Source organism: Melospiza georgiana, chromosome 1 (genome assembly GCF_028018845.1).
Source record: "Melospiza georgiana isolate bMelGeo1 chromosome 1, bMelGeo1.pri, whole genome shotgun sequence".
Lineage (NCBI taxonomy): Eukaryota > Metazoa > Chordata > Aves > Passeriformes > Passerellidae > Melospiza > Melospiza georgiana.
The window spans coordinates 41,624,649-41,647,306 of record NC_080430.1 but is presented as its reverse complement, the minus strand read 5'-3'; the positions used below and the strand labels follow the sequence as shown (position 1 = coordinate 41,647,306).

Genomic DNA, 22,658 nt, shown 5'->3' with positions numbered 1-22,658 from the left:
GAGTGAAGTTTTACATTACTTTAATTTTTATCTGTAGTTATTCACTTAATATATATGAATGCAGCACATGGTTTTCATGAGTCACCTGAAGTGCTCACAGCACGTGACCTAGAAGGAAAGACTCCACTGGAAGAGTGAAAGGAATTTAGGTAAAAAGACCGGGTTTAGACTTCTACTACTCCTTGTGGGTTGATCTGGAAGAGTGAGTGAGCTGCAGAGTTCATAGGAATCAAGGCACTTGGTGCTGAATTTTAGAAAGGTTTTCATAACTATACATACACACCAAAGACACATATTTATCAGTGATTTCATTCAGCTACATAGCTCCAGGAAAAACAGCTATAACATGGCTAACATACAATTTAGCCAAAATCCACAAGGGTGTGGTACATATTGTACAAAAACACTAGGCAGCTGACACAGAGTAAGATCTCTTCTCTGGGGACACATTCTCTTCAATAAAACCAAGCAATCTGTCTACCTGGGTCTACCACTGTGCTCATATCAATACCAGTATATGCTCCAAATCCTTTAAAGATCACCCAAGTAAGGGTTGGTCACACAACCAAGCATGAGCAGTCAGGTTGTCTGGTTTCAAATCAAGCTTGATGAGGGGATGAGGAAGACGGGGATTAGGACTGGCACCAGAAAGGGATAGCCTGGGCCAAGGGAAGCAAAAACATGCTAGCTTGCTCTTGGCTAATTTGGTGTGGTTTTGAGACCTAAACTAGTTGGCCTTCTTGGAGGTTAGGAAGTGAGAGCTACAATTGCTCACACAGTCATTCACCTCAGTGCAGTGCCACACCATATTTCCCAGGAGTGGAAACAGCATCCCAAGCCTTCGTTATCTGAGTTAACAAGGACCTAATTATATCCTTTTCTGAGGAATTTATGGGTGATGGGGATGGGTGTGGTGTGCCACACCCCTTCAGAAGTGTGAATACATAAATTTCTCCATAGGAGACCTCACCCTTCCCTGTGAGAAACCTGACTTTGTCTCAGTAAAATAATCACAGCAGGTAGCACAAAATAAAGCAAAAGGGGTGTGTGCACCCACACACATCTGTGTGTGCAGCAGTAGGTCCAGCAGCAATGCACACACCTGCACTGCCTTCACTGTGTCTGCAGTGGCCCCATCAGAGCTCAGAAGTGGAATGGGGATGGGTTTTGCACTTGTTGTTTGGTCTGCACTCACATTTCCCTGGTTTACCTGAACTCACATACACTGCCTTGAGCCATGTAGGTGTGGGGGAATATATTCCCCAGAGAAGGAGCCTAGCTTCTTCACACCCACCACAAGGGAGGTGCAGATGGTCAGTTACACCAGAGAAGCTGACTTAAAATTCACAGCCTATCAGGTTATCAGTAACATCTCTATATGCAGATAACACACTCAGGCAATACAGCCTTTTAGAAGAGGTAGGACCTTAAAAATAGCATTTGCCTTTAGTTTGGATTTTATAATGTAATTAGCATGCGTTGCATTTTGGTGTGCCCACAGAACAACTGTAAACATCTTGCTTTCATCTTCCATCAGCTTTTAAGTGCAATATCTTGAGCTGAATATGAGACTTACTTCAAAATGAGGACAGCCTGGCAGGAAGAAGTACCCTCAGAACACAGAAAAGAAAGATTGAGATTTTTCAAGATTCAAGAAAGACTAAAATAGCACCTGCCATTAGAAGTTCTCCCCCACAAAATGCAATTCCAAAGGACATCAGTATAACACAGTTAATATTGACCCAGTTAATATTACTTGCAAGGAGTGTAGGAATGCCAGGTAAATTATTAAACCTACCTGATGTAAAAATGAGCATATCATTGCATTCTTCACCTTTGCAGGAACACATGAACATCAATCCCCCATCATCCTTCTTTTCCCTCATTAAACACTGCTCTGAGGTATAGTCATCCAAAATGTGACCATACAGTTTTTCCTGGGGGTCGTGGCATATTGTTTCTAATGTCACATTTTCATCATTCTGTCTCCTAAAAATGAAAAGGAGAAAACTGAAATCAAAAAAGAAATATTTTATAAAGGGAGCAGACAGGACCACACCTGGCCAAAATTTACCTCTTTTGAGAACATAAACGGCATTTAAAAGAGCATCCTATGTTTTTCTCTGTCTTTGTTGAATGGGGCAAATTTGGCACCGTCTGGGCTCCTCACAGCTGTACAATGGCACAGCTATTCCTGTATCATATTCCTGCTAAGCTCACAAGAGTGTCTCTGAAAATCTCAGTTAGAATTATTCAAGCTAATGCTTGATGAACTGCTGTGAACTTCAGAACATACTTTTGGTTTTTGTGGTCACTAAGTAGACAGTAAAAATCTGTGGGAAATTATGAGAAAAACTGAATTATTTCCTCAAAATCAGAGAATTTCTAGCGAGTTGGTCTTTTCATTTTGCTTTTGAAGCCTACAATCAGCACAGTTTGTGCACCAAAGGAGTTATATACAAAAAACCCCCCTCAACCAACTAAAAACACTCCAGCAAAATATCAATCATAAAAACTGATGCAAGTTAGAGTTGCCTCACAGTCAGGGAAATATTTATAGCTGATAATCTGGACCATATTCCTGCGTTTTGTCCTGGTCCACAGATTTAATATCATTGACAAAAGACTTGTTGGCAAAAAAGCACTTTACAGTTCTCAACTTACTTGCCTTTTGGATAAATGGTAATGAAAAATCCAACATGTATCTTAAATTGTACAACAGCTCCTTTTTATGGCAATAATAGACACTGATGACTTACTAAAGAATCACAGGAGAAATAAGGAAAACCACACTGGACTGATCCTGAACTGAAATCCCTACTTCCAATTATGCTGAACATCTCAATTCAATGGACACAACTAATCCCTCAGTACATTAATTAGTTATGTCCCTCTGTAAGTGGTTCTAATTATTTTACTAAATCAGCAGCAATCCTGCAAACACTCTGTTGTGTTCCTTCAGTCCAGTTATTAACTCATTAAGAGTGGTTCTGGCTTTCCTTGGTAGGACTGGATTCCCATTTATGAAAGGGCAAGGGATGCCCCAGTTTTTAGACTGGAACACAAGATTAAAGCAAGTAAATAAAAAAAATATTTACAATTCGTTTTCATAAACTCTTGATTTCTTTGAACCAAGACAGGGGCAACAAACAAAGCATCATGCCTACATCAAAGTCTCCACAGACACAGAAGTTTTTTCCCATTAAGAGGAAATATTTCTACCTATACATGGCAATAAGCCTCTTGTGATAAACCTACATAATCTAGTTCCCTTGAACCCTGAGAGAGAATTGTCTTTGTTCAGCAACTGTCACTACAATCCTCTCTTGAGCCTCAAATCTGTTTCTACTCTTGAGTGCTGTGGGTGGATACAACTTAATGGCTTGCGCAAAACCATGCCTCTTTTCCAATAAGTGTAAGCTGGAACAGAACTGTTTTAGAAAAAAACAAGTCTCCAGAACATTTCATATCAGAATTGTTAACCTCAAGCAACTCTTGGTATGCTGTGCAGAGATATGAGCTGGAAGCAGGAGAGCAAAGCCTGGTGAGGGAGCAGGGACATTGTGAATATCAGAGCAATCAAGGAAAGTACTAAGCAGTGATGAACGAGGGTGTGCTCCTGTTCCCACCTGTATGAAGAAATAACTTACCATATAGCAACACAGACTTCACTACTCTTCTCACAGATAGAAGTGATGTTGCAGTTACTCCTGCACCGATGTTGGTTTGAGCAGGTTGTTGCTTTAATATCACAAAACTTGCATAAGTTTGACATTTTCAGTCCACTTTCCTGAGGTGATGTAAATTCAGCTTAAGAAAAAAAAAAAAAAAAGAAACTCAATAATGGTAGGTGATCAGATTGCATTATTGCTTATTATGAAGATAAGGTTTTCACCAGCAGCAAACATTTCCTCTTACCTTAAATTAGAAAATCTTTGATCTTTCACAGCTACCAATTTTCTTTACAACAAGGTAAGTGCCACGATGTCAAGACCAGGTTAATCAAAGTGAATTTGAAAAGTGAAATGAATTTCTATTGACTTCAGAGGGGGCAAAAGTTGCTCTGTAATTTGCAGAGTTATGCATTTTCCAAAACCAGTTTGCACTGAAATAGCTCCTCTGCACTCACCCATTTGCATTACTCACAGGCAGTGTATCTGTCCCCCATGTATAACACTGCGTTATGGTCTATGTGCCACAGTAACTGTGGGTTCCACACTGAGAATGCACATTAGCTGTGTCATATCATTATAACATGGATCAGCATGAATTTTGTAATTTTGTCTTTACTAACCTGAGGCATAACCTAGGTGTCATCCCTAATCTGATTACTGTTCACACATAAAAATCACAGAGCTGGAAAAGACTTTGAGCTTAAGGTAGATGGCCTGCCAGAGGATGTGGGTAAAACTCAAGCCAGAAATGCAGAGGGCATCTGTGCAGCTCATGTGATCTACTGCAGGAGTCTAACTGGGCCAACTGCTGCAGGGGACTTGAACTCAAACTAACTTGCAATGACAGCCTGTCTTGTAGATGCCTGCTTTGACCCAACAGCTACTTTTCTGCACCAAGAAATTGAAGAATTGCATGCTTACTGGTTCTGAGTCTCAGTACTTGCCATCTGCTTCAGTGTGGCAGCAGTAAGGAAAGATATTTTTGTGCCAGTGTTTGAACTTCAGGAAAGATACTTTTAGCTCAAAAACTATTTTGAAAAGACAATGTAACTACAAGGAACAGAAAACGCTGACACAAAATTCTTCCTGAAGCTAAAACGAACATGCAACTATCTGAAGTGGAGCAGACCATCAACAACAGTTTCAGTCTGACTCACTTTGCAATGTAATTGGAAAAGTAGGGTGAACCACTTTGAGGAGATACTGGGCTTACATGCAGCACAGCCCTTCTCTTGTAGCCACCTGCATGTTAAAACTGTGTTCATATTGCTTTCTGTAGCCAAATGTTGCTAGTCAACCCGTAATAGCCAACCAGGGATTTATAATTTCCCCCTCTCTCTACTCAATTAGCTGAGAAATCAATTTTTTCCTTCTAGAACTTCACTTTTTACTACCATTAGACTATTTTACTACAGGAAATAAATACACATGATTTTCCCAGGAGGAAATAAAAGAGCCTCCTGCTAACATTTTCAATTGAGTTCTGAACCATTGTGAAAGATGGAGAGGAAGGTTTTCTCTCCATCCAAACAACACTTCTTTCTTATCACTAGCATGCTCTGGTACTGACCTAAGGTCTCTGATCTAACAGCCACTATACTCAGCGGCAAAACTTCCAATGGTTTTATGGTATAGAAGAGGATGCTGTGCAGAGGGGTGGTTAGGATGAGCTCACTGGGTGCGGCATTGTGCTCCTCCCTGCTTTTGGCTCAAGCAAGAGCTAGCAGTGGTGGCTGTGAGGGCTGCACCTGGCTTAAAGCTGGACTCTGGGAAGACAGATAACAGCACAATAGCTGAGGGCCATAAAACTTACTCAGCAGCTGAGGTCTAGTTGAGCATGCGCCAAGCAAAATACAGCTGGCATGCAAATACTACTATAAGTCAATCATCTTACTCCATAAATAGGGAACAGCCCAGGGTCTGCTGAGCTCTCCTGCACAGCTGTGGGCTGCATGCCAGGATCTTCCCTTGAACAGGGATGCCTCTTGAGGTTGTGAGAATACTTATTGCACTAAATGCTCAGTAAGTGAAAGGGGAATAAGCAAGCTGAAACTTTGAAATCTTAGCTAAGTGAGATAAAGGACTGCTGTGCACATATAATCCTTTAGACCTCAGTTCCTAGCCTGGAACTAGGTCTGGATCCAGCCACACATGGAAACCACCTGAGAAAGGGGTTTAGAATGCGAGGGGGTCCTTTCTGAACCTCCTGACTCAACATGAGGGTGTCTCTGACAATTTGTCCCACCTTGTCCTCTATGCAGTAAATAACCAAGTGTATGTCGCCATCAAAGCTGTCATGTTTACTATCAAGCTTTGTCAAAATAAACATTGCTACTTTTCCAAGGGAGGTGTGCCACCCCATTTGCAACACTGGGAGCTCTTACATGGGTGGAGAACGCTGGCAGGATATTATGGGCTGGCGGAATTTTAAGCCCCAGGTAAACATTTCTTGTTCTGTTGTGTTGCAACAACTCCCAGTAGCCATGTAGAGGAAAAAAGCCTCATTGAAGCAGGTGTGGTAGGAACTCAGAAGGTCTTGAATGTAGTATTCTATGAAATACATGTCAACATAATCCTCTCTATAGCAAATGGTACATCTCTTCTGGATGGTGTACATCTCTTCTTCCTTACCACACGCTGAAGAGAAACTAATAGCTGTCACAACTTATCTAGGTTGCAGTAAGGATTGAAACAACCTGATAGTGAGGGACTGTCCCTCTACCCAGAAAAAAACCCAATCCATGGTGCTAAAAGCCTGGAACGAAAATAGAGACAAATACTGAGGGAGAGGTGAAGTGACTCACCCAAATGTACACAGGAAACTTGTGGCAGGGGTGCCTGCAACTGAGCACGGGGGAAAGGCATCAGCTGCATCTATGCTGCTTTCAGCTCTGAGCTCACATGGCAGCTGTGGCACGATGGTTGCCTGTGCCATGAACATGACTCAGTCCCCTCCAGTGGCCACAGCACTGGAGCCAAGAGCCACAGGAAGGTGGGTCCTTAGGTAAACTGTTTCAAGCACATTATATTTGATGAGAGAAAGGGTTTGGTGCCTACGCCATCCCTGGCTGTGCCAGGTTCTACCAAGGCTCACCCACTGGAACAAATGGATGAAAATAATTATGTTTGGACCTCTTTCAAGGAGGGATATCCAACCCAAACTACTTGATTAAAAAAAAAAAAAAAAAAAAAAAAAAAAAAAAAAAAAAAGAAAGAAAAAAAAAAGAAAGTAAAAAAAGCCATCTGGAAAGCAGCAATCCCCTCTAAAGTCACAAACCTTAAGTTTCTAAGGTAGGCATTAGTTTAATCACTAGCAACAGTAGCAAAAGGTTGGCCAGTTAGGACCAGGTAATTTCTGATCAGGTTTAATTACTATCAAAAGCTAATGGGGTTTTGGGACTTCCAGAACTGACTACACTTGCATTTTCTCCCCAAAATTCTTCTAACAGAGGCTGACAGATCAGTGACTCTTTCATGCCTCTGGCAGTTCAAATTGTCCAGGTGGACAAATTTTATTCCACGTTTGGTTCAACATTTGGTTTAAAGTGAGACTGCAGTTTACTTTCCCTAAGACTGTCACAATGCTCTAGCAGATGTTGGTCTGTTTGTTATTACTCCTTGGCCTTGTCTCCTGTGATAACCCATCCAGTTCCAAACTAAAGGCACATTTGATTTTTTCTATCTGATGCTGAAATCACACCCTGCAGATTGCCTGAGAGGAAATCTGGAGTTAGATAGGAACTTTGATGTCACTCTTTGATTACAGACTGCTACTAGACTCTGAGAACTCAGAAATCCTCAAAAGATGGGTCTTCTTCCAAGTCACATGAACTGATACCTATCTTTAATCAATAAAGTCCTGCCTGGAGAATGACAAATTGGTAGGATTATTCCCTAGGAAAGTGTTTTCACTCATTCCCTGAGGGACTCATAAGCAAGGAGTGGTTCAGGACCAGCAGACTGCTCCTCTTCTTGTAGTCACTTAAATGTTCACCTCTAAAAATATTTGACTATCCTGCTGCACACCTCATACCACATGAGCCATCTCAAGATTTTCTCCTGTTGAGAAAACCAAAGTCACTTGAATACTATGGACATAACCAACCTTTGATTTTGCAAGAAAAAAAATAATGAAAAAGTTAACAGAGAAATCACAGATTTGCAAAGGTGAATGAAGCCCTCCTAAAGTGTGTGCTTGTCCCCTAAAATTTGAATTTGCCACTCACTGTCTAATGTTAAATTTCTTATTTTGACTTCTACAGGAAGCCTAATTCTAGCTTTCCTTGCTTCTTTGTCCATGGAAAGGGCTCCAAATAAAAGACTGTGCTGTCTTGGCTATGAAACTTTCAGCCAACCAGTTCAGCAGAGATCAGCCACTGTGGTTAAAATGTATGGAACATGCAAGCCAGCAAGTGGACTGGACATTATGGAAGAGACACTAGAGCAGTCACATTAGAAATGTCCACTCCATGGATTCCGGTGGAGCCAGGCTTGCAGAATATCACTACTCTTCTGTGGTTCACATCTTTATTTATGATTTTCTAGGACATCATAAACAGGACACCTCAGCCAAAGTCTATTGACTTTGCTTGAAGTGGTTTGCTTTGCATCTGTTGTCTGTGGATATGTAAATTCTATTGAGGGCTAATGTCGTACTTTACTTTTCTCCTATTTTTAAAATCATTACAGAATTCTCACAAGCTAACAACATTAAATAAAGCCCAAACGAACATGCTGTCTTTTTGGAAATATCTACACTGGAAAACTTTTTATGTCTTCAGATGCATTTCAGAAGCAGCAGCCAATTCCTCTTGCTCCTATCTTGTAAAATCTTGTCACAGCACTTCTGTTCTCTCATCCAGTGTCTTTGGCACATGTATACTTATAAAGCAGCAGGCAAATCCCATCCTCCCCGCCCAAAAAAATGCTGAGAGAGACATTGGGATGGGAAGTCAACTACTCAGCTGCTGTGAGATAATTCCACCTGATGGGAGAGACTTGCAGATTTCACTCCACTACATCATGGAAATCTGCCAGGCGGACAATGTCTGCATCAGAGAGCCTTGAAGCAGATTGTTCTCCCAAAGAGCACAGCTCCATGACATCATATATCTGTGTTTGGAAAGCACAGTAGCAGCTATGAAGAGCATCCAAACTGTATTGCCTTCTCATCCAACAGAAAGACATCAAGTTTTGCCAGGAACTGTACTAAACACAGCATGACTTCTGTTTTGACTACTATCCCCAGCACATGATCTACAGCCCTAGTGGAACTTCGACAGTTATGGAGACACTGCCAGCTTCATTAAATTTGCCTTACACAAATTGATGAATTAATTGCAGGAGTGAGAGAGAGAGTCAAGGAAAATGCATGATCTGAGGTTTGCTTTCAAGACCTGGATGTATATCCTGATGGGTACTCTTAAATATACTGATTGTGTCCAGTGTGGTAATACAAGGAAGTGAAGATGGAAACATAATCAATCCTAAAGAAAAAAAAAATCATGAGTTACAAAATCACAAGACTTGTCAGACAGATAATGGAAATAAAGGAAGGGAAAAAACACAACCAAAAAAACCCCTGAAAAACAAAAAAACAAACCCCAAGCAACCAAAAAAACACAACTGCTGGGTTCTTCCTTACTTGCCATTGCTGTCTGTACTCTTAAGAGTGCTTTTTGAGACATGTTTTAAAACTTTGGCCATGAGCAGGAGGGTTGGAATTACCATCTAACTAGAAAAAAAGACACAATAAAATGAAAATAAATCATTGGGATCCAGGAGGTGGATCTTCAAGAAAAATAGCTGTATTCCTATTACTCATCACAAAGTCACAGGAGCTGGCAACACTGCAGATCACCTAGTAACTCCCATCACAACAGGGAGGGTTTCATAAGGTTACTTCAGGGTAACCCTATGAAATATGTATTTTCAGTTTTTCAGTTGCAGCTGCCATTTCTAAGCTTAATGTCCTCTGAGCTGAAATGGAGTGTCACTGGTACATATTTTCACTATGTGAGTATGAGCTCACAGTGCTCACACTATCTTGGACACAGCTTCAGGTGCAGTCCTTTATCTCAACCATGAGCTACTCCAGCAGGATTACCATGGGTACAGGACTTTCATGCTTTTGTGACTGTTTCTATTAAGATTAACAACAATGATTATCAAGAGTGCTGAGACAGCCTCTGTAAAGCCAAACATGTGCTATCTTTTACGTACAACTAAAATATGTCAGAGGAAAACAGGTTCCATGAATGTTTAACTACCCCTGTGGCAGGACTCCAGGAAACCACATTCCTATGGATTGGTCTGCAGAATCTCTCAGCCTCGATCTTTATCATACACAGTCACAGATCACTGACTACCACAGAGCACAACAGCTGCCTTAGTCAGTACTTAAAGTTGTGCCTTTGAGTGTACTGATTGCACTTTTCCAAATTTCAGAGGCTCAGCAATGGATAAAAGCCAAAATAATGTCCTGTTTGAACACAGTACTTTGTGAACTACTTGGAGGAGATGCACCTCATGGCTTTTGCCCACTGTATGAAAAAAATGCAAGTCTCACCTATCACACCAAAGAATGATTTGGTGGGACCCACAGGTTTTTTGAGGTTTGTGTGACTGGCTCTTCAGCCATGAGAAGCATGCTAGGAAACGAGAGAGCAGACTGGGTAAGCCATGTTGACCAGCTAGACCTAGGCAAGAGTAGTTTGGCCCCCCCCAGCTGAAGGAAGGCCAAGGCAGAAGAAAGGAAAGACAGATGACATGCACGGAATTTGGGAAACCACCATTTCTCACCTACCAGCAGGCAAGGTATAGGGCAAGGTACATGCAGAGGGAGAAGACAAAAGGAAAAGGAGCAGGAGTTGGAAAATTTCATTTAACTTGCCTCTGCAGTAGAAGTGCCTGGCTTTTAACAGCAAGTGGAACTGGCAAAACTTTGCTGTAGGGATTGCTGCAGGCATTGACACAGACACAGAATCAAATCTGACAGGAGCTGGGGGAAGGGACACAACCAGAGAAAAAAAGAGAAGGAACAGCACACTGGAGATCCTAAAGATGAAGATAATTTTTGTATTTAAAGGATTAAAATACCACTATTTTTATCCACTATTTCCAAAATGAGTGATCATTAGCAGTTTTAATCATGGCCTAGGCTCTTTTCTCTGGTACAGGGCAGGGCAGTGCCTCAAACATGCCCAAGAACAGAGCTCGCTGTCGTGACTCTGACTGACAGCAGTGCAGGTGAGAGGAGACTCCAGCTCAGCACTTAAAATAGAAGTGTGAAAGCATTCTGAAAACATTATTGTGATGCCTCCAATAATGAGATAGATTTTCACCTGCAGATCCTTAACTTGCAGGCATTTTCGGGCCACTATTTAGCACTCCATGGCTGGGGGAACAAAAGAATACTGTCTCCAAGCAAAGAGGCTGAAAAAAATCTAAATGATGGCTTCCCATAGGGCACTTAAATGGACATTTCATCTTCTCCTGACTTTAACCCACAGCCTCCCTAACAAAGCACACAGGAATGGGGAACCATATGTGATATAACAGCAATTTCAATTTACTCAATTATGACTACAGGGTCTAGGTTTTTTCCTGCATAATGCATTGAGTTTGGAATTTACTGGAAGTTGTCTTCAGTGGTTAACCCCTCCTGGGACTTCAAATACACAATGGACATTGAACACAGCAATGTTCATCTGGTTCTCAAGATTAGCAAAACCGGCTTTCCTGCTTTGTTGGAATAAGCATGGTTCAGAACTGACATTTGTATAACTAACTCTGACCTGTGCACTAAGAAGCATATTCTGCATCTAAACCTCCTTTTGTATTCTCCTCTGCTCAGTGAAAGCTGTCATTACTTCACTTGAAACAGAGCTGAAAGAGTATAAACACTTCAGCTTTGTACAAATATTATTTTTCCAACTTATATGGTCTGAAAATAGACAGCAGTCATTCAAGCATAATACAGTTATTTCTGTAATATTTTTTCATGACAGATGAGGCTCTGTGGAAAACCCCCTAACATTTTGAACATACATAATTAGGAACAATTCTGACTTAGAAAAACACAAATATGCCTCTAGTCTCTGCTACAGAAGAACCTTGCCCATGCAAGTTTCTGCCCATGCAAGGTTCCAAAAACCCATGAAGTTGTACCTTCTATGTAGATTGAATGGAGTTTCTGAACTGCATCTCTTCCTCAGTCAGTCCAGAAAGCCTGTTTATAGTAACATGCTTCTCTCCACTCCTGTTCCCTCAGTAGTCACACCACTGCCTGCCTGCTTCAAACTATGATAGAGCTCTTAATTCTTCATAATAGCAATGGGGAAGGTGAATCATTTGTCCTGATGGAGGCACATATTGCCTCTGAAAGCTTAATTTATATTTCTTCCCCTTATGTCTCTTATGACAAAAGTAATGAGGAACATCCATCTTAAAGAGCCATTTACTCTGTTTTCAAGGGTCTATTTATTAAACTCCCAGTTTCCAACAGGGAAATTCAGAAGCCCACCCAGTACAGGTGGAACAGAATTTATTTGCTAAAAATGTTATGGCTAAGCTATTTCTATCAGCCATGAAGTATTCCATAGAGACACACCCTGGCACTTCAGTTTATCTGCAAGGCCACTGAATGTGCTCAATTTCACATGTGAACTGAAAGGCCCATGAGACCATAAAAGAAACTGATCATATTCTTAAGGTAACAGTGCTGCTTATTGGGAGGCATCACTTTCTTACTTACAAGCAGTTCTAAATGCCTGTCTTGGGATATCTGCTTAAGGCAAAGGCAATCTTGTCTGCCTTTTTAGGTGCATCCTCACTGGACAGGCTACAGGTGGGAGGAAAGCAGAGAAGTTTTGAAGTCTATGTCTCAGGTCAAGGGACTGCATCATCTGCTAAACTTCTGGGCACTAGAACACATTAGGATCCACGGTACAGGCAAAGAGGCAAATTTCAAAAGTGCTAGGAGCTTCCTGCTGTATGGCATTGCCAAACCCTATCATCCTTCCCATGGGGAATTGCAGCTGTGGCTCTTCTGATGGACAGAGTTGGTGGGCACATTGGTACAGTTTCTATTTTTCCCTTACAATGACAACTGCTGCACAGAGCTGCTGTGCAGAGGGAGCCCTGCCCTCAACTCCCATAGACCATGCACCACCAAAGACACATAGAAATCAAATATGGTAACATACTTGCCTGGCCAAACACTCACAAATGACACTCCTACGGGACTTGACTCAGTATAAGACCTCATCCTGCCTAACTTTCTGAATAGCTACAAGTAACTAAGCACTGGCCTGGCAGACACACACCATCACATGAGTTCATCGCAATTAATTAAAAGGGTGAAGGTTTTAAGGTTTTTATCAAATCCTGCTAAAGCTGGATCCTGTTAAGTTTCCTCAGTACAGGTTGTATTAGGAACAAGCCTAGTCAGACTCAAAATTGAGACTTACCACGCATAAAGTAGTTGTGGTTTATTCAATTCCTTTAAAATCAGCTATAAGCTCAAGAGGTCTGAATTCCGTGTGTGAAAAAAGCTTTTGTGTAACTTGATTATCTATCTGCAGCATTTTCAGCAGTAATAAGGAAGGCTGGATAGATAGCAGAAAATAATCTCTTCCAAATGCAAAATGGAAATTATTTGAAGACTGTTCTCTGCATTGGCAGCATACAGAAACTCAGGTGGCAAAAAGAAAATATCTTTCTGCTGAAACTACAATTAACTCTCTCTAGTTAACCCTTGCTACAGCTAAACTCCTGCCAAATGCATATCCTCTACTGTATTCAAAAGAGCACACTAAGATTAAAAAATAGAGGAAACTGTGCAAATACTAACTAGAAGCTGCCATGGCTTGCCAAGAGTTAATACAGGTGGGTAGATATTTATTAATACTGTTTGTTCACTCAGAAGACTGGCAGGAACTTCCCAATCCTCTCTGGTCTCAGACCTACCTCCAGGAAAGGTTATGAGAATATGTTACTTTGGGGGAAGACTTCTGCTTGCTTTTTAAAGTAGTGAAAATGAAGCACAGACATAAAGACTGTGACAAATCACACAAAACAGGAAATTCAAAGCTACGTCTGACTCCCACAGGTTCTCTTTGATACAGCCAGGTTGCTCTGTGAATCTAAAAAGTATCCCTCCTGTATTTGCTATTTTATACTTTTAATTCTCATTTTTATTAGCTTTACTAGTATGCCCTAAAAACTACTGACACGCACTTTCCTGACAGGTTTAGAAGCCAGAAATACATACCCATCTTCCCATTTGAAAGGCTCCTGCCACATGCAGCTGTACAGAGACCTCATCAGATCCCTCCTTTGGGGATGCCACTGCAAAGGCCTGCTCACACACACGTCTGACATCTTCATTTTAATGTTCCTTTCTGATGTACAGAAACAGCATATTTTGAGAACAACAATTGTCTGCCTCATGGAGAAATCTTCAGACCATTTTCAGAAAAATGACAAATTTGTTTCTAAAGCATTGTGAACACATCAGATCTTCCCTTTTTCCCTTTTTTCCTGTCTCTCTAGTGAGGCTATAGAGGAATATCTGCACAAAGAATTTTGAAAAAAACATCAGCCATGCTCCCCTGCTTGTTATTTGTTCACACTCCCCATTGCACTTTCTTCTGCCTCCCAGAGGAATCAGACCGCACCTTACCACACCTCCCTCCCCCTCCAAAGGCCAGCCTGACCCAGAAGAGCTCTCCAGTCCAGACATCTATCTGACAGCACAAATACAATGAAGAATGTGGTATGAGGAGTGGCAACCCACAGCTGGGGAAAGGCAAAACTGCATATTTCAGCTGCAGCAGCAAGAGCAAAGTCTCTGTGGATCTACGGCTGGAGCTACTTCTGGGGAAAGGTTAGGCTGCCCAGCATGCCAGGGACATGGGGGACCTGCCTTCTGCTGCTGTCTCCAACCCACAGTCTGCTTTCAAATGTTACATACTCTGAGACAGATGTCACAGTCCTTCCAGGAGAGGAAACAGGGGCTCTGCACTTAGTCTTTTCTGCCAGGCATCAGCACTGCAAGGGCAGATGGGATTTGCTTAGGACTCATCAGCATGGCTTATGATGCTTTGGGGAGCATTCCAAGGACTGATGTTTCTTCCCAGACACATCTGCAGAAGCACCTCAGGCCTCATAGTTGTTTAAATCCACTGTAAAAGTGGATTCAAGGTTATTTGGATTTTGAAGTATAGAAAAAGGACTTTTGGTGTTTCAAGTTAACATTGTACAGGAGGCATTTGAGAAGACAGGTACTACTCTCTGTGACTATTTCTTCAGCAGTACAGAGACCTACCAGAAGCCTCCTCTTCACAGGATGCTGGAAGAGTCAGAACAGTCTTGCCTTTAGAATACAATTTTTTAAAGAGGAAGGATATTAAAGGGACAGAGAGCATGTGAAACACATATATCCTCTGTCTGACGTGAAGTAATTGATTTTGCTGCAGTTCTGTAATGTGAACACAAAATAAAAAACTTCAACCAGTCTCACCCCAATTCTGCTTTGTTTCAGGGGAAAAGTGTGATGAATATTTACCTGAAACTAACACAAGTCTGGGAAAACACTCTGTAAACCCAGACAAAAGTTTTACCTTCTTTTCTGAAACTTCTGCTGAATTGCAACTTGTATCTCTGATTTCAAATATCCTGCTTCTGACTACAATTCCTTTCTCTAAACTGGAATCAAGAGCCTGTAGACCAACGAACAAAACTTTAGTCAAACAAAGCCAAACCCAAATAATGGATTTGGGATTTAAGAAAAAAAAAGCAAATCAAAAGCAATCTTAAAATATAATACAGTAATTGGAATGGGTTGCATCTGTTCAAATATCAGTTTAAGCATCACATTTACAAGCAGGAAATACTGCAGAATTATGAAGCACAAGGGGCAGAAACAGCATGAGTAAGACATAAAAGGATTTTATGTCCAATGGCATGGTTTGGAGCACATAAATAGCAGGCCTGCCATGCAGTGTTCTAATCTCACCTAGGCAGAGATATTTGAACAGAAGTTTCTCACTCTTTTCCATGCCCAGCTCCGTAGTGAGCCTCCGCACTGGCATTCACAAGTGCACCTTTTGTGCCAGCTGTGAGTCAGGGGGTGCTTTGTGCCTCCAACCAGAACCCACATTCTTCAGGCATGATCTCAGCAACCTGGACAGCCAGGATTGGAGCTGACAGAGCAAACTGGCTTCGGCCACAGCTCCTGAGGCCACCTTAAACAAGGATGAGGTCTGCATGGCAAGAATCTCTATCTGCACAACAGAAAACTCTCTGTGTGCACTGGTTGCTGCTGAAACAAACGAGAATTTCTGTGGTGTTTTGTAACACTCCAGTACGTGTGGGGAGAAGCTGTGTGCACACAAAGGCTCACAGCTGCCCAATCAAAATAAGCATTTAAATGGATTAACCAGACAACTGTTCTTTCAAACTTGCAATCGTTACGTTACACAGCTACATAAATCAGAGGGATTTATAAATATTTGTTTTTCCAGATAAAAGGAGGATATTAGTGGGGTTTTTTTAAGTGAATTCACTGCCACTATCTGTTCCTCCAGCCATTAATGAACAAACAAGAAAACAAAACAAAAACAAGGATGTTATGCATGCAAAAATTGTAGTAACAATTCTAAAATTGTTACCTGGGGATTTTGGTTTAAGCTTAATATAAAAAGACAACTTACTAATGTAAGCAGCATGAAAGACCTGATTTTATTTAGGTTTTTGAAGACCTCTGATCTTGAGGAATATTTGAGAGATCTGGAATTTAAGTTAAGGCACAGCCCATGCCTAGAGGATACTATTATGGTACTAGTTTACAATATAATATACCGATTATGCAATTTCTTTCTCTAGAACTGAATATAATCCATCATTGCTAGTCTATTTGAAAAACTGTTTCCAAATAAGAAGACTCATTTAACAAGTCTACATCCTTAGCACACACACAGAGGCTCCTCTGTCAGCTACTGATGGGCAAACATGTTTATGCGGAAGCTCTGTTCAGAGCTCCTTTTTACTGTGAGAAGCCATTTTCCTTCAGGAAAATGGTGCTTATGAACCATTCTGTCCCCACACAGCAAGTTTTGAATGACAGATTCAGGAAAACAGTATTAAAAAGAAATTACTTTCTTTCATAATCCATCAGCTCAGCTAAAATAGTAAATCAGAGAAAAGTTAGACACAAATGTAATCCCCTAGGAGTAGAATCACTTTGAATAGATTTGAAGAAAAATACACATCCTTCTCAAATTCAGTAGCTTGGATGGTTATATTTGTCTCTGTCAAGTTAATGCAAAGAAGCAGAATAATAGAATTCAATACCCTGGGGACATGCTATCTTGATAGAGGCATCTAACTTCCACAACTATTAATGGGAATTATATACTGCGTATTGAGAAAAGGGCATATGCATAAAACTACACACTGCTAATGATATTCAACCTTAGGAAAACTTTCTTTTTCAGACTTCTGTTGCAAAGACCCTACTGCTGTGGCACACTCTTAGTGAGTTACCAGATTTCTTGGTAAAGAACTATCTCTCTCAACAAAGCAGCATCTCCTTTGTCTGCCAGAGGTAAATTTGCTAACATATCTCCCAGGCGTTAGCTGCTCCTTTTCATGCATTTGCAAATTACTCTCCCCGTTACCTCTGAGACTGTGAATCACTAGCTGGCAATAACAGCCTGCTGAAATAAGGGCACAAAATAAGGACTCCTTCATTTCTATCTGAGGTTGAAATTTTACTGGGCTTAAAGGAAAATAAAGGCCATGACTATAACCTGCCCATTCTGAAATAAATAGGTTTTTCACCCATAAATACCTCTCTTTAATTTTCACTGAAAGGTCCTTATCTTTGCCATTATTTCTAAATCACATGCAAAGATAATTCATTCAGTATATCACAAAACTGAGTATTTTAAGGACACTTGAATCTATATGAGTGCATGGTCCACCCACATTAAAAGAAATTAACTGTGGACGCTAAAGGACCTGCATGTAGGAACACAACACTCCTCATTCCATACAACAACACATTACTCACTGCTTGCAGCACCCAGCCCCTACCAGGGCTTGCATTACAATGTAAGGGGAAGACATTCCCACATTAGGTGCTGCTCAGCAGGAAGGGACTTGCCAATCTAAAATGTTTAGTCTACCTGCCTGAAGATATGTGAGGGACTGCAGGTCCTTACACTTCATTTATTATGAGGTAGAATATAATTGTAAATTTGAAATGTACACATCAAGTTGGATTTCCAGGGTTTTCCCCTCCCAGTTGCTTTATGTAATAGTTGTTTACTCTAAATCCACTATTTCAGTCCTCCAGCTATCTCTTCAGTAATTCTTAAGACCATAATCTTTCACCAGGACTCCAAGACAGCATATACACTTGCAAGCTTGTTTAAAAGAAACATTGCAAAGAAAAGACTAATTTAAGTCTCTAAGAAACAATTGCTTCTATTGAAGTGAAAGCTGGGAAGAGGTAAGACAGAATCACAAGAGCAAGTGTGCCAAGCAGCAGCTCAGAACCTACCACTACCTCTCAATTTTCATCTGAATACATCAAATTTCATCCAGTTACTTCAATCATTTTTTTTCCTAACAACTAAGAACTATGAAAAGCAAGATATAATGACACTTGATAAATTTTTAACCAGTGCAGTTCATTTCTGGCATTATGTTCCTCTGCTACTACATAATGCTCCTGCCACTGCAGGACAGAAGATGTTTATTGTCACACATATGAGTTAAATTTAATAGGATAAGATCTTCACCAGATGCTGTGATTTTTGAGTGTTGCTATGTCAACTTATACTCATTGATGTTTAATATTTTAGAGCCATCAAGTGTTTCTGGATATTGGTCATCATCATCCTTAATCTGGAGGGCACTTATTCAACTGTACAAATCAATAGGAGTCTGCAGGATGTCTAAGGGCTTCTATGAAATGCCTTGATCTTTTTAATCAAATGCCAAGTGGATTAATAATTACATCATGAAAATACTATTTCAACAACTGTCCTTGAGGAAGCTGTGCATAACACGGTCTAGCAGCCGAGCCACTCAGCATCCCTCAAACACCACGAGCCAGTTACATGCTTTGTTACGGTTTCTGGCAAAACTGCTCAGTGACATGGGCAGCTCATTCTCTAAACCTGTCACTTTGGCATTTCTCACAAACACTGCACTCATGTACAACACAGTTTGTTTTTAAAAGTGCTCTCATAAGGCAAAACTATTCCAAGCTTTCCCAACACAGTAATAGCTTAGACTATACCAGAGGAAAGTGTTCCATAGCAATGGAGACATTTTTTAAATTCCTTGGATGTAAAATTTTATAACTCATGCATATTTGAAATATCCCTGTACAACATTAGTTAGCAGAGCAGTTTAACTGTTTTGTTACTCCTGGAGATGCTAGTCTTAACTCTGACAGGGATGCAAGTGATACCAGCCTGGTGGTGGAAACCTGCTGCATCAAAGATTCAAAGGTTACAAGAGCCCTATGACTCTATGGATGGTATTCCCAGTCTGGCCTTCTGAAAGTGAAGCCATTCCACCCAGCTAATTTTGCAAAGCCCTAACGTACCTGGTTATGAGTTTAACAAGCCAAACCCTGCCTTAATTTAGAGATTCACATTGGAAAGTCTATCACATGCCTTGGCCATACTCTGATAATGAAAGTATCCTGTTTGCTAAAAATGCAACCCTTGTGTCTGGGGTGGTTTCATTCACCTACATCTTCCATTTTTCAAAACAGATGCTTTTTCACCTTTCAAAATATTGTCCCCCATGGAGTCTAAAACATCAAGTTAGCACAGCTTAAAACCCTATTTTCCACCAACTAACTGTGGCAAACTTCCACTTGAGCTCTGCTACCTACAGCTAAGCATTCTGGCAGAGCAGATTCAGCTAGGCTGCACAATCTTAACTGTGCCTTAAGGCAAATTATCCCAGTTAGTGGTGTTTATGTTATTTATGGTAACTTAACAAGGCATGGCAAAGTGCCTGCATATCTGACCAATCTAACCAACCATATCTCATATCCAGCCAGAGAACAGCAGCTGTGGGTACTATTCCTAATTCTTTAGCTCTTCCTTTATCCAAAACCACAACAATCCATCATGTTGAAAAAGCAGGAAATTATTAACATTAAACTCTCACCTGAAAATGCAAAAGAGACAGCATGATTCCAAACAAACAGTACCTCCTCCTTCCTTACCCACTGCAGGCTAAGGACAATAGAGTAGAAATTGATGCCCTGGTAAAAGCAAACTACATCTCATTTCCAAAAGCACAGTGGAAACTTAAATCAAAATCCACTTTTTAAAGGGAAAAGTGATGATTGTATGAGCAGTCTAAGTACTCAGGCCAAGCAACAGCTTGGAAAAGCAGGTGTCAGTGCTTTCTATTTCTAGGCATGTGGTTATGATAGTGGTAAATGTGCCTTGTCGTTAGCTTTCAAGAGTGAGATACTTCAAATAATTAGTTGTTTGCTTCTAGCATTTGCTACCCACCTTCACCCATGAGAAGGCCAGTAAGTTTCTGCCTTCAAACCACCAGTAGGTACATGCCTGATAATCACACTATGAGCCACCAGAAGAAAAAAGCCTGGTTTGGGAATGTGCAAATTGGTTGAACCATGAATAATATATATGTGGACAACTGAGGGAAAAGTTAGGCCCTCAGCTGTCAAACAGAAGAAAGTCACCAAAGCTTCCATGTGCCTCACCAAGCTCCTGGCACACAGCCTCTTAACCAGAGAAAAATAGGGGAGGAAAAAAGTGCTTATATAGTATTGGACTTGACAGGGTGCTTGAGATTGTTGAGAATTTCTGGATGCTCTAAAGGCTTTAATCCAGAATTTCTGTAGAGAAAGAACAGAGGTTATGACTCTCTTTGAACCTCAGTTTCCCAATAACAATAGGCAAGTGTTGAAACAATCTCTGTTCATTTCCCACAACTTCTAGAATTGTCTATAGAAACTGTAATTAACACATCATTGCATTACTTTTTCTCATATATTGAGCAACACAAGTTGAAACTGTGGAAATACTAATATAAATGACTGTACTGAAGTTTAATGGTGGCCTCGAAAATACAATGGATGAGATTATGGGAAGCTGGAAATCTGTGTTTGAGTCTCTAAAGACTAAGAGGCTTCTCATTTCCTAGTTCACTGCTTTAACCATAGGCTTAGATGCAAAAGTTGTTCTTAGCTGTAAGTCACCAACAGATCTTGTCTCCTTCTCCCATATGAAATAAGGAGCCTCTAATCCTTTTCAGTCTGTACAGGATGAACTTTCATGTCTAATACAGGTACTTTGAAATTGTTTAGGGTCAAGTGCATATTTTTTTAAATAACAGGATATGCCTGATTCTTCATTCTGAACCCCAGTTCCTGAATATTGGTGATTTAGCTGGGATCACATTTTTATTTTCCTTCACAAACATTAAAATCAGAGGACATATATGTATAAGAATTCCTAGGCTGCTCCTGCACTAATAAATATTCATCATGCCAGTGGGGTGTCAGGAAAAAGTGAGAACAGCAAAGCCCCCAGCCAGCCAGAAACCTTAAGGCAAAAGTATAAAATGTGAGAAGTAAGGAATGTGTGAGCAAGAAGCTGATGGAGAAAGAAAAACAAAAAAAGGAAACACATTTTGGTTGTATTTTCTTTTCCAGAAGAGTTACTCTTCCTGCTGAATATCTTCCTATATCTATTATCCAGAGCAAGGAGAAAGCAGATATGGCTTTAGTTACAACCAGACAGTGTGGTGTTCCTGTTTACAAGCAAACTTGGGTTATGATAGCTCTGAAAGCCTCATGGCCTGGCACTGTACTTACCAGATGAGAATACTACAAATGCAATAAAAGGATCAGCTTCCCAGATTTTTGACTTAAGGCATTCCCTTGTGGTAAAGCTGGGTGAGGAAATGGAAGAATAGACTGAGGGGAAGAAGGGAAATTCAATAGCCCAGAGGCATGTATTGCTGACCTAGTTACTTTGCGAAGGCTTAAATAAAGAAGCTTACGAAGTCATGACTATTACATGGTCCCCTCTGATCTTTTCATGAGGATGAGAAATGGTTGTTTTCAGTTTAGAAAGGAAAAAAGATTCTGTATGTTGAGTGTCTCTTTGTTGTGCTGTGAACTCCCCGGAGAGAATATCAGTCACCCTGCAGGGGCTGGAATAATGAATGAATCCATCAGGGAACAGGCTTTCTTCTCCTGTGACATGCTTTGGGGGACCACCCACACACATGTCAACCCTTTTTCTGCAAAGTGCTGCCTCTAAAGCCTTCCCCTGTCTCAGCCAGCAAGGATCCTTCATCCTAGAGCCTTTCATTGATGGAGTTTAGATACTCTCAGGCTGAGGAGTGACATGACCATGGGTCTCCCACTTTCAGGGCAAAAGCTCTAACCACTGTAGGAAAAGGAGGCAAGGCAACCGTGAAAATTGGTAATAGGAGCTGTTGAGAGGTAGAAGGTACACAGCAGGGCAGCTGGCCTACTGCCACAGCACGGTCACTGCAGAATCACAGATCCCCTTGTATGCCAGAGACAAATGAGAAGGGTAATTGCTGCATGCTGGTGGGCAGGACTGATCAAAGGGAATAAAAGATCAACCAGCACCTGCAAATGACAGCTCTTCTCCATTGGTTCCTGACTGCAGATTGTTCAAAATTTTTAAAAATCTCATTAAATGTTTCCCGTTAGTGAAACACAAAGATTTACTCCTTACTTCCTGCACCCTTTCTGTAAGTTTCTCAAGAAGAATGGAACACTCTGAAATCACTACCCAGTCACGTTAAAGGAAAGCTTAAGCTGAGAGCAGAGCACCCCAAGTGCAGCCTGAATTTGCACAGCGGATACTAACTGCATAAAGAAGGAATATTTTAAGAGACTAGACAGGTGGAGGAAAAAAGCTGAGAAAGAAAAAAGAT

General features: G+C 40.8%; 1 protein-coding gene across 1 annotated transcript in view; it reads right to left on the bottom strand.

Annotated features, from left to right (window-relative positions):
• TGFBR2 (transforming growth factor beta receptor 2) overlaps positions 1–22,658 on the bottom strand; it is a 58,634-nt gene that overhangs the window by 27,591 nt on the left and 8,385 nt on the right. The window contains exons 2-3 of the mRNA XM_058023737.1: positions 3,651–3,810; positions 1,799–1,989 (exon numbers count right to left, since the gene is read on the bottom strand). Of these exons, the coding sequence (XP_057879720.1) occupies positions 1,799–1,989; positions 3,651–3,810 (351 nt within the window). The remainder of the gene's footprint in view (positions 1–1,798; positions 1,990–3,650; positions 3,811–22,658) is intronic.